The sequence below is a fragment of the Mytilus trossulus genome, chromosome 9 (genome assembly GCF_036588685.1).
Source record: "Mytilus trossulus isolate FHL-02 chromosome 9, PNRI_Mtr1.1.1.hap1, whole genome shotgun sequence".
Lineage (NCBI taxonomy): Eukaryota > Metazoa > Mollusca > Bivalvia > Mytilida > Mytilidae > Mytilus > Mytilus trossulus.
The window spans coordinates 50,758,778-50,775,348 of record NC_086381.1 but is presented as its reverse complement, the minus strand read 5'-3'; the positions used below and the strand labels follow the sequence as shown (position 1 = coordinate 50,775,348).

General features: G+C 29.8%; 1 protein-coding gene across 1 annotated transcript in view; it reads left to right on the top strand.

Moving 5' to 3' along the window:
• The window catches only part of LOC134683073 (opioid growth factor receptor-like protein 1), a 30,153-nt gene extending 13,582 nt beyond the window's left edge, over window positions 1–16,571 (top strand). The window contains exon 7 of the mRNA XM_063542128.1: window positions 13,480–16,571. Within this exon, the coding sequence (XP_063398198.1) occupies window positions 13,480–14,152 (673 nt within the window). The 3' untranslated portion in view covers window positions 14,153–16,571. The remainder of the gene's footprint in view (window positions 1–13,479) is intronic.

The window sequence follows — 16,571 nt, the reverse complement described above, 5'->3', positions numbered from 1 at the left end:
TGAAAATTATGTCATATTTGAATACATAATAAGTTTCTTGATGCTAAAAGCCAAAAATTTGAAGGACACTTGTAAGTTATTCCACTCGACCTTGAATTTAGAGTATATTTAATCAAGTCATTGTCCTTTTCAAGGAAATACTATTGTGAATTGTTTAAGACTGTCATTAGTTGTCAAATACAAGTATGCAAATGTCATGAACTTTGTCCTTGATATACATTTGTATACAATGAAGTAAATTATTTGTCCTTGACATGGTTATATATGTGCAAATATGAATTCAAATACATGTAATTATTTAACAAATGCAAATATGCACTGATTTACATGACAAACAACATGTAATGCACAGTTTGAACTTTTTATTGACATTTACGAATAAATACTTTGGACTAATTAAAAAGTGACTGTCACATTGTATATAGGTTTGTTTTGAGGAAGCATGCAGATATTTCCTTAATAAAATATTGATATATGGATTGCAGGTTAAATAGATAAATAAAGACTAGGCTTTAACCTATATACCTCTTTACAAATTGAAAAATTGTTGAAATTTTTGTGTACTCTCAATAACTGAAGTTTGCCTTTACCAAATTTTATAAAAACTATTTACAATACTTCTTATCACAAACCACAAATCAAGTAAGGGTTGCTTCACTTTTACCATTTTTGCAGTTATGTCCCTGTATAACTTTATATGATATGCAAGTGGGGGCATCATCTGTGTCCCATAGTTAAAAATGTTCAAGTATTTAGAGATCTGAAGAGAATATGTTTAACTATATTTTATGTTTAAGAATAAATAAACAGTTTATATTTATTTTCTTAATATACAAAAGTCATGTATGGAGGTCTTTCTCCAAGCAGCTGACATGTAACATGTTATCAGCTTATTATGACAATATATTAAACAGTTATAACATGAGAATACTTGTTGAATTGTGTTTTAACTGTTCATCAAATAATATTTTTCTGTTCACTGGTAAGTGAACACAATTCTTGGAGTTTGTTTTGAACAACAAATATGTAAAGGTTAAGTGAACATAACTGTTTATTTCATGTAACAGGAGGGTCGGGTGGCTATGCGTCACCGTTCCCTCTTGTCAATTAATGGTTCGTTCCGCTGGGACTGAGCTCAGGCAAATGAGACCAAATACAGATGTTCAGATACTTTATTAAAATACTCCATATAAATTTAACATGTAAACAGTAAATTCAAATCATAAATTTGGATAAGTGAAGCAATCTTCATAGATCAGATTAATGATAAACCAATGTTGTAAAAGATGTTAAGTGGATTAATGATAAATCCAAGTGGTCAATTTGAAACCTAGTACAAAAATATTTCTTTAACAAGTCTATACTTTTCACAAGTCCATTTACAACGGTATAATTCCTCCATGAGAATGGCAAAATCTTCTCATAAATATCCAGTAAGTTAGATGAAAAGTCTTTCAAATCATTACCATACGATTTATCTAAATATACACTTTGTCATATTCCTTTCTTTGGCAGTGAAATGGTTCATTTTGTGTCATTCCTTGTTTAGCAAAGGGAGATTATTCCAAAGCTGTGCATCTTTGTTACATCTTCATTGGAAGATAAGACATAATACTTCAAATGATCTGTGAACAGTGAATTGTGAATACTGTTCTCCTGCTCACTTTCTCTACTTTCCTTTTCTTTTCTTCGTATGAGCTTCCTATTATAAGGAACACTCCTTATCGGGTAATATTAAAATATCAAAATATTTAAAAAGAGGGAAGAAACAAGGATAAAATATATTACATCAGCGTAAAATCCAGAGGTGGTGCACTATACATAGACAGTGAATTGCAGAAAAAACAAAATCATATCATATAAAATATAAAATTATTTACATATCTCTACTCATATTGCATATAAATTTCATTGCCTAAATGGACTTGCCCATTTTGGATCATTCCGTTCCATGCATGTCAGATTTACCTTTTTTTTTAAATAGTTCAATCCATTCATGGCATTATTTATGCTGAAATAAATGGACTCTAACATTTTGGATCATTCCACTCTCAATCAGATTTACCTATTTTTTAAATAGTTCAATCCATTTATGGAATAATTTAAAACCTATTCTAAAATGGATTACACTCTTTTGAAAATACAATCTACAAATACAAGAAATAAGTTATTTTTCACATTTCTAAAAGTCTTTTCAAAACTGATGTCAGGGGCATATCAAGCCATTTCAAAAATTGGGGTTTCCAAACAAGTTTAGAGGGTGGTTTCAATCATATGCCCCATTCAAATGCATAAATCTATAAAAAAAGAAAAAAAAAGGAATCCCCCCTTTGTATCCACCACTGAAGTTGGCCAGAGTTAGGTATAAATGGTCCTAAGGATCATGTACTGGTAGGTATAGACCAGACAGCATTGCCTAAACAAATCCTCTGCATGCAAGATGGAAGCAAATTAGCTTATATATTCTTGTATATTTCTGCACATGTCATGCATGTACCGGTATACATCAACTTATAATGAAACACAATAGTGACTGTTGTAGAGAAATGTGTTTAGCGCTCAAACCAGCAGTAAAACCATTGACTGAGTAGCGCATCTTTTTTTTTTGTATAAATACACAGCCATAGATATAAGAAGATGTGGAATGAGTGCCAGTGCAACAACTCTCCATCCAAGTCACAATTTGTAAAAGGAAACCATTAAAAAAATAAGAACAAAATCTAAAGGTCTTTCCACAGAAAAGTGGAAAACCTAATGGAAGAGATACTGAAATGCTTATTTATAACAAAACAATTTACGAAACTCAAATATCCCAGACATAAACCAACAGCAACCACTAAACTTCAGCCTCCTGAATTGTGACAGCCACATATTGAATGAGACAAAATTATTTATAAAAAAGAAAATATGGTATGATTGCTAATGAGACAACTCTCCACAAGACACCAAATGACACAGAAATTAAGAAGTATAGGTCACGTACCGTACCGCCTTCAACAATTTGTTTCACTCAAAAGATGTGGATCTCTCTAAGACTAGACATATATTACATTTGCACATAGGATCTTTTGCAACAATGCAACATCTTTTTCTTTACATAAATTTTAAGTCATCTTTTGTCCATTTTCAGAAATGCTAGCTCAGAAAGATTTTGAAATTGTTATATGAACACCTTGTCATTTTCACTATCTAAATCCTATAGCAAAATAAAATATTATTTGGAATATGGTTGCATCATTGTATATTTAATCAAATTTCTTTTCATAATTTTGTTCAATTTAAAAATGCTTTATGGGATTAGGTATATGATGAAGGCACCATTGTTTAAGGGTTGCTTTGTGTGTCATGAACCATTGTTTCCATTGGATGTTTGGAATGATTTGTGTGTCATGAACCATTGTTTCCATTGGATGTTTGGAATGATTTGTGTGTCATGAACCATTGTTTCCATTGGATGTTTGGAATGATTTGTGTGTCATGAACCATTGTTTCCATTGGATGTTTGGAATGATTTGTGTGTCATGAACCATTGTTTCCATTGGATGTTTGGAATGATTTGTGTGTCATGAACCATTGTTTCCATTGGATGTTTGGAATGATTTGTGTGTCATGAACCATTGTTTCCATTGGATGTTTGGAATAATGGAAGAGGTAGAGATGAGCCAATATTGAAAAGGAAAGTTAAAGCTGCAATTTAGTTATCTCCCTTTGACCACAGACTGTTGGTAGTGCAATGGGAAGTAGATCTATGATATTATTTTTACTTTTTAGGAAGCAAAAATCTTACAATCTGATTGTTCAATCCCTGCCCCTGGGTATAAATAGCATTCCATCCCAACTTAACTAATTCTATAAGAGCCAACAATTTATATTTAACCAATAGTTAAAAAAATCCCCAAAAATTAATTTTGTGAAACATGTAGTTATACAAAAAAAAATTTGCTTAAATTTCATGTAACAAAAAGTAATTGATGTTGAAAAAAAATCACTCAGTACACCCTTTCTTACACCAAAATAACTTATATATATAGAATAACCATACATTGTCTCGAAATATCAATGTTATTTGTACGAGCATTTTTACCTGTTTCGAGCCGAGTACAAATAACTGATTGATATTTCGAGACAATGTATGGTTATTCTTTATATGCTGCAGCTCTTAAAACTGTTCTAAATGAAAGATTTAGGGTAAAAAACATCATTTTTAGATTTGAAGCGGACGACGTAAAATTTCCACGAACCTGTATGTTTTATTGACGTCATAAATAAAACTCTACGGAAACGCATTGTCAACGTCATAAACAAGGTGATATACGGTCAGTGACTGTATATGACATATGAATACACAGTCAATGCAATTTGACTGCTCAAATAGCACAGCTGCAGTATATATAATGATATCATGTATATTCAAATATAATTATATATGCATTTGTATTGAACTTTGCTCTTCATTTACATAAATGGTTGTACAATAATTGTAGTAACTTACAATTAAAAGCCTCATAAATGATTCCCAAATTGCCAATTCTTTTAATAGCAGATATTTCGTTTTGATCAGTCTATACAATTTCAGCTCCAAAACCCTTTTATAGGCATGAAGACCAAGAGATGTGTGGTACAAGTATTTGTTATTATCGCTAATTTGTGCATTTTTCCTTTGATCTTTTTTTGTGATAATTTTAATATCATGCTTCTCGCTTGAGATGGAAAAATTATCACTAGAAACTAAGGAGGCCACGTGGTGTTGCTAACGAAATTGACAACGTCATCATAGGAAAAATAGCGATAAATAGATTATCATTGGTCATCTCAACTCGATTGCTTTTCTCACTTTCGCTGTACCAGCTCAAGCCAGAAAATAAATCTCGTTGAGATAATCAACGATAATCTATAATTACAGCTGCAAACCAACCACACAAAAACAAAAGTTACCTCTTTTTATTGTACATTAAAACTTGGGTGTCTTATGTATTTAAATTGACCTCCCCATTCTATCATTTACATTCTAAGTATTGGCCCTACTGTTATATTAAAAATACAACTTACATTTTAATATTATGGATGAACACGAATGCGGCCACTTTTGTTTTACACGAAAACCGTCTAAAATTTAACTGAAATGCTAGAATTTTAAGTATTCAGATTTCAGTAATTTAGCATGACTTAATGGTGTTAGTGCCTGATTTATGTGCATTGTATTGTCAAAACAGCCTATATTTATATACTAGTAGCAGAAGCATTCTACTGTCTAATAAATAACTAAACGTTTAAGTTTTAACAATTTTGTAAAACTGCTATATTTTGGGGCCAAAAAGGGGTCTTACTGGACCTACTCCTTTGCTATAATAAATGCATGCAATGATTCTGAAATTACCATTAATGATTTTTCTTTTACCACATTTCAAGGTGATCTTTAGACTTTAATATCTTGCAAATTTACACATCCAAAGCTATAGGCATAGGATTATCTATATTTTTATATTTGTTTGCTTCTTTTCTATATATTCAACGAGGATATGAGGAAATCACTTCATTATTAAAACTTCAGCCCAATATTGATTCATTCTTGACAACATATAGGACTATTTTTAGAATTTTGTAAAATTGTCACATTTTAAGCATGCCAAGTACTGTTAAAGTTTATTCATATATTGTGCATCATCATTGCCTTTCATGTGGCTTAAATCTTACAAAACTGCATTAAAATTCTGTAATAGATATAAGTCAATATAAAACACTTGCAGGATAAACAAAGATATTAAGGAAAGAATGTATACAAAATAAAAAAAACAAATCCTCAGAAATAATTCTTTCCCATGCTCCTTAACTCAGATCTATATGTAAAAACTGCCATCTCATCTGGTGAATAATTCGGGAAACATTTTAATGGACAAGTCGGGGTTAACATCCCATACTTGTGACATTCCCCCTGTGAAGTCATATCTCTCTGAATTTTTTAAATGATCTTCAAAAATTGAGGCTTTTTAGGGTCTTTTTTATTATTTTTTCACTAAGGATTAATCCTGCGATAGGATTTTCATAATTTGAATTTTTTCCCTTTTTCCTACAAATTTGACATTTTCGCTGCTATTTTTAAAAAAGAAATACTTATAATGATGATAAGTAATAGATAAACAATCAAAAATGATTTCTCCTTCACAGGGCCTCGTATTAAAATCCGTGTAGAAGATTTTATAAGATAGATTTTTGTATAGAGTGCATTTGAGAAAGTCATCATTGTTTTAGTTGATAAGAGTCTATACTAATCCATCTCTGATCCTTTTACAAGCAAAAAGTGGTCAGGTTTCTCATTAGGGGATAATGTTATTTTACCAACTCACAGCTCAACTATGCACTGGGGATTGCTGATCCTTTCAATTTCTAATCGTAACGATTATAGTTATTAAAGCATAATGTTCGTTTCTGGATTAAAATTTTTATTTTTTCCATAAGAATTGAAAGTTGATTTAGAATAGAGAATTCCTTGGTACACATAATTTCTGAGATAACAAAATTAAAATGAAAGTTTTGAATGAATAATTGATTTAAAAGTGAAAAATATACACAAAGTATGATAGAATTATGTTCTAAATGTTAAAAAATAGTTTAGTTTACTGATACTGTTGAAGAATTATTATTTAGTTAGAATCAGTTGTCTTAGATTTAGTGTTGTTATTAAGCATGAAATTAAACCAATAAAATGCATATTTCCACTGAATTGTTGGGTGCAGAGTATTAAAACAACAAAGTTAATACTCATTAGGAGAAATGTTTGTATAAAAAAGCATCCACAGCTGAAAGAATTTTCATAAACTTCAGAATTTTCTCAGTCTTGCATCAAATAATACTTCATTGAGACTGCTTATGTTAACTGATGAATAATAAAGATTCTAGAATAATACTATTATTCATATTGGAGTGTAGGAACGCCCTTTAATGTCAGGACTCAATTGGTCATTTTCGACAACTGCTAAGAGTCAAATTGGTTAAAAAAAATTCTGTGATTTGTTAAAATATTTTATTAGTGATTGGAGATGTCTTAATTAATTATTTATTTTATTATTTCAGGACAAAATTGAGCGTGATTAGTAACACTCGGTCGATTTTTTTATTGTCTCATTTTATCAGCATGCACCAAATATTAACTGTTATTTGTCATGAAAGTGCCCCATTACAACCTTATATTACAGATTCATGATCCAGGATTATTTTTTTGTATAAAATGTCAGTTAGATTTTTTACATGAAAAAGAAAACTATTCTCAACTTTAACACAGAAATATTAAAAATATCATACTTTTTTTTTCTTTTTGATCATTTTGTTCTTAGAAGATGGCCCAATGAATCCTTCCACTGTCCTCTTTTAGTTTTGAGTCTGAAATTTTTAAAACCTAATAAGGAGCTTAGGCCTTTGGGTCACATCACCCATATAAAATAAACTTCAGAATGCAATTATCTCCCTTTGACTGGTTTACAAAGTCAAATGATGTGCACAAATAATAAAAAGACATCTGGAGGTCTATATCATTACGTAGATTAACCTATAAAATATTCAGGTTATGCGTTTAATTGTTAAAACTACATTTATCAAATCTTTATGTTGTTCAAGTCAACCCATACTGGATGACATGGCATAATTTGATCATGGGCGGGCTCTGAGATACTTCATATATTTGAGGATTTTAAATTAATCTGATAGCTATCAGTTGTGAGGGGTATTAGATAGATATGTGGGTAAATCCATTTTAACTGACAATTTTTCTCAAGTTTCATCTAATTCCAGAAAGACATATAGCACAGTAATATAATTAATCCATTTTTTTTTTTTAGATTTATCGATTCATCTAGAATTTATCAATTTTCTTATTTTTTTATGCAAGAATTTATCAATTTTCTTAATTTCTTATGCAAGGTATAATGTAAATCAGACCAATTTATTGTTTTCGTGTATACTTATTTGCATTCAGCCATGCCTTAAGCTAGCTTTGGGTCTACTTTTGATTTGAAGTTTCCTAATTTTGTCCTTTGTATGCTGAAGGTCAGAATTGGGTTTAAAGAATGGAAAATAATGAGTAAAATTAGTAGAATAAAGGGTCAAACAAATAAAGAATAGAGATAAATGGGTTACAAAATATAGGAAATAGGGAATATAGGGTTCTGAACTAGTGTTTAAAGAATGAATAATATAAGGGTAAAAATATACACAGAATAGAAAAAAGAATGGTCTAAAATTTTAAAGAAAAATGAAGTGAAGGACACCACAAGATCCAATTTGACAAATTACTGTTAATTAATTTATTTTTTGTTGGTACCAATTTTCTTGGAACAAGATTAATTGTTGGTTGCTTAACATCCATATTTCATGCAGGACTATCTGAAACAGGAATGAGTAAATAAGGGCCATTTGTGTATACAAGTATTTGATTTAGCAGCTGCCAATGTCTGAATTTATGTCAAATGCCAATTTTACTTTATTAAACATTCAAACTTGTGGTTTATCCATGCAAACTTAGAAAATTGGTATCCTACAAATAATTAGAATTTAGAATAGCAAGAATGTTGTATTCACATTGCTTTTTTTTTCTTCTGACAAGAGATAAGTATATAAATCACTTGTAAAATTAAGTGAATGTTTAAGTATCAATCTTGATTTATTTTAAATGGGTACCTGTCAAGAGGGTCTTGATCTAAGGATTTACAGACTAGAGAATAATGGACAAAATGTCCAGAATAAATGGGGCAAACAAATAAAGAATATAGAGAAAAATAGGCCAAAAAACAAAGCTAAGAGAATGTTAGGGTGAAAAATATGAAAAATCCTGAATAATGAGCAAAATAGGTAGCGAATTAAGAAAGATTGTCTTCAAAATTAATTAATAAAAACGAAGGACCCCCCATCCTGATCATCTGTCATACATGTTTTAAAACTAATGTTGAGTTTTATTTTCTTAACCCTTTCCTCCATAATGACGCCTTTTGACACCACCCCCCTTACTCCATAATGACGCCTTTTGACGCCTGTGTAGTACCTCAGTTGAAACACTTTGACTACAAAGTGTCTGCAGTTGACTTAATAAAGTTTGTATCCAATATGAAAAGGAATATCATAGGAATATCTGACTTAAATTTATTTGATGAAATAGTTGTTTTTCACAATGGCTTAATACTTCAAAGCATAAGTTCAGCATTTTATCAAAAAAATCCTATGCGAATCAAGTATGCAAAAAAAAAAATTCAATGGAGGAAAGGGTTAAGATGATTATGCTGTTATTATATTAAGAAAAATAAAACTTGACAGAAAATAGATTAATAATAAGAAAAAAAATGAAAGAAGAAACTAAAGTTCATTTTAACATCATTGTTAGAAGAGTCTGAAATTACATGTACATTTTTGGTCCTTAACCCAACCCATCTCAAATACACAGGCATGGTAACATAACAAGATTTGTAGATCGGCTGTTCAAGATATATATCCTAGTTTTAAAAAAGAACAAAAACTATGCCATATTCTATATTCATAACAAAAAAAAAACATTACCCCATATTCATAACTGTTAATTATCTGTCTTTAATATTTAACATTGAATTTGATACAGTCGTTATCAAACTGGGTTATTTTAACACCTTGTACAAAGCATAATAGATTAGACATAGTATTTAAAAGTGAAAATGAAGACTTTTTATGATAGGGATAATTAAGATCAAACATAGGCCTAAATATTTTACCATACATCATCTAGAGTTTGTAGTGCCATTGTTCATATTGGTCAAAAATTGAAAATTATATTTCTGATATCGTATATTATATCAAAAACTTTAGATGAAAATATATGATATATCTTTGTATAAGTCGTTAAATCAGGGTGTTAAAAAGATAAAAATAGCCTAAATTATTTAAATATTGCTGAATAATAACCTAAATTTGTGTTAAAACTAAGTTTATGACCATCTTCTGAATGTATATGATTTATATTTGAAGAAAAAAAGTAGTTTAAAGACCTATTTGAGCACGAAGTCATTGTTATGGATGTATATAATGTTTGCAACTTTGAATTTGATTTCTGGAATGTATGAATCAAACATATTTCAGTATGTTTTTGTTTACATGAAAATAATCTTAATAAAGTTCAGGTATACTTCAATGAGACAGCAACCTATTGAACAAAATAACAAATTGGTGATGTCGCATCAATCTCCACATCTCCTTTATATTGTCATTCTTAAAGTTAAGATATCTAAATATAAATATCCTTCAAAATAGGGGAATTAGGTTCTCCAGAAAAAAAAATTCTGTTCAATCAATAATGAAAGTGAAATAGTGAAATAACAATTCCCTTTTGGAGCCAAAAAGGTTCAATTTATGTCAAATTACGCTAAGAAACATTGATAAATAGTCGACCTCTTTAAATCCGAATTCATGTGAACTTCAATTTAAGCCCTAGCTAGAGATTGACAATGCATGCATTGTACATGTACTGGTTATTTAAAGAAAAAGAATGTCAACAATGAAAGTGAAACTACGGTAAATCATTTGATTACTACTTCGATGCACATAAAATCATTCTTAAACAGTTAAAAACAATGAGAAACATCTATTTTTAATCTATAAAATAAAATCAAACAGACCTATAAAATCCAATTGCACCTGTTGGTTTAATCTATTCATATCTTTATTTATGTTTACATCGCTTATATGGTCATCTGAGGTCAAATCAAAAGTTAATAAGATGGCGTCTGGACTAAAATACACATGAAACGAACCTTTATATTATCTACCCCATGCTCTGTAAACCGTTTATTTTAGACTTTTGACAGTGTGAATCAATGTTTTACGTTGTTATAAATCAAACATGAGAATTTGAGTCAAATCGGTGACCATGAATTTGACAGCTAGTGCCCCTTTAAAATCAAATAATGTAGCCTGCAGAAGTATAAAATATTTTTTTCCATCAACCAATGACTTGTGATATCATCTTTAAAGTAGAACAAGTGGTCTATCAGTACAAGGTACAGTTCAGTCACTGTACTTGGATACCTAGTGCATTCATCAAAGGGGTGGATTTAGATAAAACAAGATTTAATTTTAAAAACATACAGATTAAGACCAAGCATGAATTTTTAGTATTTTAACACTTTAGATGCTATTAAAAAACCTATGTGTTAAATGTTTTGAATAGTTCTGAGCTATTTGTTTGTAGTTAATACACTTGTTTTTGATTTGTAATGGTAAAAATGTTAATAGATTCCTCGTGTTACACAACACCTCCTTGACCAAAGTGTGTAATGTCTTTTGGAGGGAATCATATCACACATTCTTATATATATAAAAAAGAAGATGCGGTATGATTGCCAATGAGACAACTCTCCACAAGAGAACAAAATGACACAGAAAATCTAATCATCTTATGAAAATACGTAGGGTGCAATATATGGTAACCAGTCTCTGACAACTGGATCCTGGTCTTATAAACAGATGTCTTTTATTGATGTCAAATTTTTTTAAGAGTTGTTTCCCATTTAGCATGCTAAAACACCAAAATTTGATTTATCTGTTTATAGCTAACCCTATAATGCTCAATAATTATAATAACATACTATTTAATTATTTTCCCCTGGAAAAATTATTGTTTTTGCTCAAAATAACAAAAAAATCTTTTTTAAGAGGCTGCTTTCTGATTCAACTCAGCTCTGCAGGATGAACTTCTGTAAGACCAAAATAAGGAAACAATAGAATTAATTAAAGTCAATAAAATTTTAGATTTTTGTTAAACACTAGACATTTTCAGTTCTGGAGACTGTAACTTACAATCAGTTCTATTGGTTAGATTTTTGTTCAGTAAAGATATCAAGTTCAACTGGATCAAGTAAATATCCGTCATAAAAAAAAACTATTGAAAAAGCAGTTTTGTAATTTACTGTATTCGGCTTTAAAATTGATGTCCAATAAGATAAATATTAGCAAACAAATAACTTTTATCATAAGGGGGCTTCACCAATAACTTTGAAAAGATTTATAAATTTACGCACAAGAATCGTGGTAAATAAAGATATATTAAAAAGGTTTTAGTTATAACTCACGTTGCACTCTTGTTAAGATTTTTAAAATGATTAATATATTAATAGATTTATTTCTGATTTAGACCCTTTAACAACCGAATTATCTTGAATTAAATATTTGTCCTCTACTTGTAAATCATTAAATATTATCTCTTATTTTACGTGCAATTCGTAGATACAATTGTACAATTTTATTATTAGTTACGACACCCATGTTAATTTTCTCACTGTTGGCACAAAGGACAACTATCATAGACTTGAAAATTAAACTCTTATCAAGCTATAAATTACCGTTAATCAGATACGGGCAAATATTCTTTTTTGGTTAACTTGAGAATGTGCGGTACTTTAAATATACAAATAAGCCTTGTGGCTCCGTAAGTTGACGCAATTGTAAAACGTTTTGTCCCTTATGGAATTTGCAATGATTGTTTTAATATATTAATGTGTTTTAAGTCAGTAAAGTTAAAACAAAAATTTGTTTGTTTTGTTTCTTTGAATGATTTAAAGAAATGAAGGTGCAACAAAGGTCATGATCATTTAATCAAACTGAGGCTTTGATACAAAATAAATTGAAATGATTTTAGACCTTGTATTATGTAAGAATGAAATATATATACTATTGACTGGGATTATTTTCCATTCCAACATGGTACAAGGACAAACACATGATTAAGTTTATGTAAATATTGCCGTCTTCAGTTGAAATACTGAACATATTGTCTGTTGATGGATGAGAACAATACAATATGGGATGAAAGAGAGAATGGGAAATAAAGGGGGGAGGGAAGAATTAAAGATTCTCTAACATATCATGACTAACAATGAAATTTATACTTCAAATTGATTGCAGCTTTGTTAAAATTGACTCATAAAAAAAATTACCATGCAGAAACTTAGGAAAAATTGTGTTGACAGAATATTTGATTTTTGGTAAACAATAAAAGGTATAGATTGATAAAACATTATGAGAAACCTGGTGTAGCACACATTTATCATCATAAAATGTTAACTGCACCATCCCCACCCTTCCATTAAATGAATTTTTTTTGGCAAGAAGACAATGAGGTTTATATATTTAATCTGTATTACAAGTTGGTATTGAGTTAATTTCTGAAAAAAATATTACAGTTGTAATATATATTGTATTTAAACTTTTAAATGATGGGTGAGTATAAAAAAAAATAACTTGTAGGGCACAGTCAATAACTAAGCCTCTGGTTGTGGACAAACATCCATCCTTCACCCCTCCCTCAAGAAAACCAAGACTATTTAATTAGGGAGTTTTACTATTATTATTTATTAAGTCAAATCATAATATAACCCCAAATGACCTCCTGAGAGACATAATTCTGAAACATTTCATTATACCTTTTGTTTTCAAAAGTTTCTAATTTTTTATACATTTTTGTATCTTCAGGTCATATCACAATTATTTGAGAATAACCAGAATCCTAAAATGTCTTGGAGAACTTGGATACGAACATATGAAGGTCAGATTTCTAGAATTTATTATTGAAGAAGCATTAGAGAAGAAAACTTTGAAAAATTGTTACGAAAGCTGTAAAGACTATTGGGTAGAAACATTACGAGCTGACGATGAAAGAAAGAGACTTCAAGATTACATGAGAAAAGTTGAAGAAGGTTATGAATCAGGTGATGACAAATATGGTCGCCATAGTAACAAAGCAGACGACAGCAAAATGTCAAATTTAGCATCTACTCAAAATGATGTCGATATGGACGATGATTCACAAGAAATGAAGCATTATGCAAAGGAAGCTGAGGAAGGATCAGAAAAAGTACCGCTTGAAAGTCAAATGTCACTTGATAATATTGTCGATCAAGGGAAATCAGAAGATGAAGATAAATGTGATGAAGATAGTGAAATCCGTGATTCAGATGCAATGGACACTGAACAGGGACAAAAACAAGAGGAGACTACGGGAAAGGAGCAAAATAAAGAAACAAAGCAAAAACCAGACGAAAATTCAAAGACAGAAACCAATCAAGACTTGTCAACGTCGCAAGCAAAAACTAGCACACAAACAGATAGCCAAGACACACAATCATATAATTTACAGAATGTCTGATTTATTTATGTTTAACTTGAAAACCATTCAATAGTTGTGATATTTTCATATGTGTTAGAAAACAGGACTAAGCCATTAACATGATAAAGGTAGAATACTAAAATAGATGGATTTGAACTTTGTTTATTTGTTATAATTAAAAGAAGGTTCATTGATAATTATTACATGTATTGATTCCAAATGATACTTCAGTTTGTAATTGTAAAGTCAGAAATTATTGCAAGCATTTGTTTAAATTTCAGTTTTGACATAACCAACTAAAATTTGATATTAATTGTTGTAATTTCAGGAAAAGCTGCATACAGATTTATATGTTTTGATATACAAATATTTTAATAACCCAGTTGCACAATTCGCAATAAAATCTGAATTTACAGTTATAATCAAGAAGAAAAATTAGCCAAAGAATATTTAGTGTAAACACAATGAATCATGAAGGATTTCATAGTGACATCAAAATTGTACACCTTGTCAGATGCTGAAAATGTTAATTTTATATATTATTTGTGCAAAGGAGTAGGTCCGGTAAGAGCCCTTTTTGGCCCCAAAATATAGCAGTTTTACAAAATTGTTAAAATGTAAACTTTCAGTTATTTATTGGATAGTAAAATGGTTCTGCTACATAAATATGGGCTGTTTTTGGCAATACAATGCACATATATTGAGTACTAGCACCATTAAGTCATGCTAAATTACTGATATCATCAAAATTCAAGCATTTTAGTTAAATTTTAGACGGTTTCCGTGTAAAACGAAAGTGGCCGCATTCGTGTTCATCCAAAATATTAAAATGGAAGTTGTATTTGATGATAATACATAACATATATAAAGATTGAGGATGAACACGGATGCGGCCACTTTCATTTTTGACAAAAAAACATCTGAAAAGTGACATTTTTTCACATATTTGGTAGATTTTTCATATTTTAGCTTGAATCGGATCGTTTTTTATGACTAAATGAGTTAAAATCTTTCACAAAAAGTCTTCATTTCAAATGAAATAGACACTTAAGTGTTCAAAAAGTGGGCAAAATCTTTCATCAGATGAAACTGAAATTTGAGGCCAAAATCGGTCCTTACCGGACCTACTCCTTTGCTTTCAAAACATAATACCCACATGCATTGAACATCATGATTTTGAATCTTAATATATTTCTCAGTATTTTCACTATTTCTCCTTGTTTCGTCAAAAGTTAAAAACTGTTCTTTTATATTTAAAAAAAAAGTTCCAAGGAAATATTTTTCAGAAGGAATAAGATCTCAATTATGTAAAATGCAATATAGCAGTAGAAATGTCTTTTGAATCTAGAATGATACCACTCCAAGCTATTAACACTACCAAAAAGCAACAAGAAAATGTGTATGTTCTAATAACAAAATTAAGGTGGTAAGACATGTTATATCAAAGGTCAAGGCCAAAATTCCCTCTTTAAGTCTCTTAGGATTTCCTTTAGAAAATGTTCTTTGATTGTCCATCATCAATTATGAATCTAAATTTAATTAATGGACACTCTTTGTGGTCAAGTGGTAGTATGATCCACTTGAGAAAGGTATATGGTTGGTGCAATATCTAGAAAAATATGGTCAAACTAATGCCTAAACTGAATCAACCATGGCTGAAGGAGATATCTTGTAGGTCAAGGTCACAGCTATGAATGTGAAACTTTGAATATATGAATCATGTCTTTTTCCATTTCAAAATTAAGTCTCACAAAGCTCACAAACAAAAACATCTTAATTGCTCATCAACAAAAAACTTTACATTGCAGAGCTTTGTATTTATTATCAATAACAGAAAATATGAGTAAGGGGCAAGAAGTTCTACCCCCAATTCCCCCTTTTTTATACAACTGCAAAAAAAAAAAAAAAAAAATTGTACAATAGAATTATTGAACATGAAAGAAACTGACTAACTTCAAGACTATAAGACTAAATAAATGTACATTCTTACAATCTGCAATAAATCTTATCACAGGGATTGACAGAGTTATTTCCCCTGGTAAGTCTAACACTAATGTGTAGTGATGTAAGACCAACAGATCCATCTCATTCCTGTTTTACTGAAGCATTTATAATTTATAATCTATTGTTGTTTGTATTGAAAATTAAACATATATAGAATTAATTTCAACAATATTTTTGTATTAAAAAACAAATTATTGTAATAATATATACAAAATATTACACAGATATAAATTTACGAAATGGTGTTTCAAAATGTTGCATAGGTTATCCCAAAGAAATGGTATGATATTATGGAATTTAAAAGCTATTGTTACTGTAAACCAACCATTTTATTTTTTGGTAATTTTTCATTATTGTTTTGCATCATCAGGTTATAATTGCTTGAACAAAGTTGAAATTAAATTGTTGATGAATATGTATGGCTGTTGATTTTTGTAATAAAACAAGCACTTTA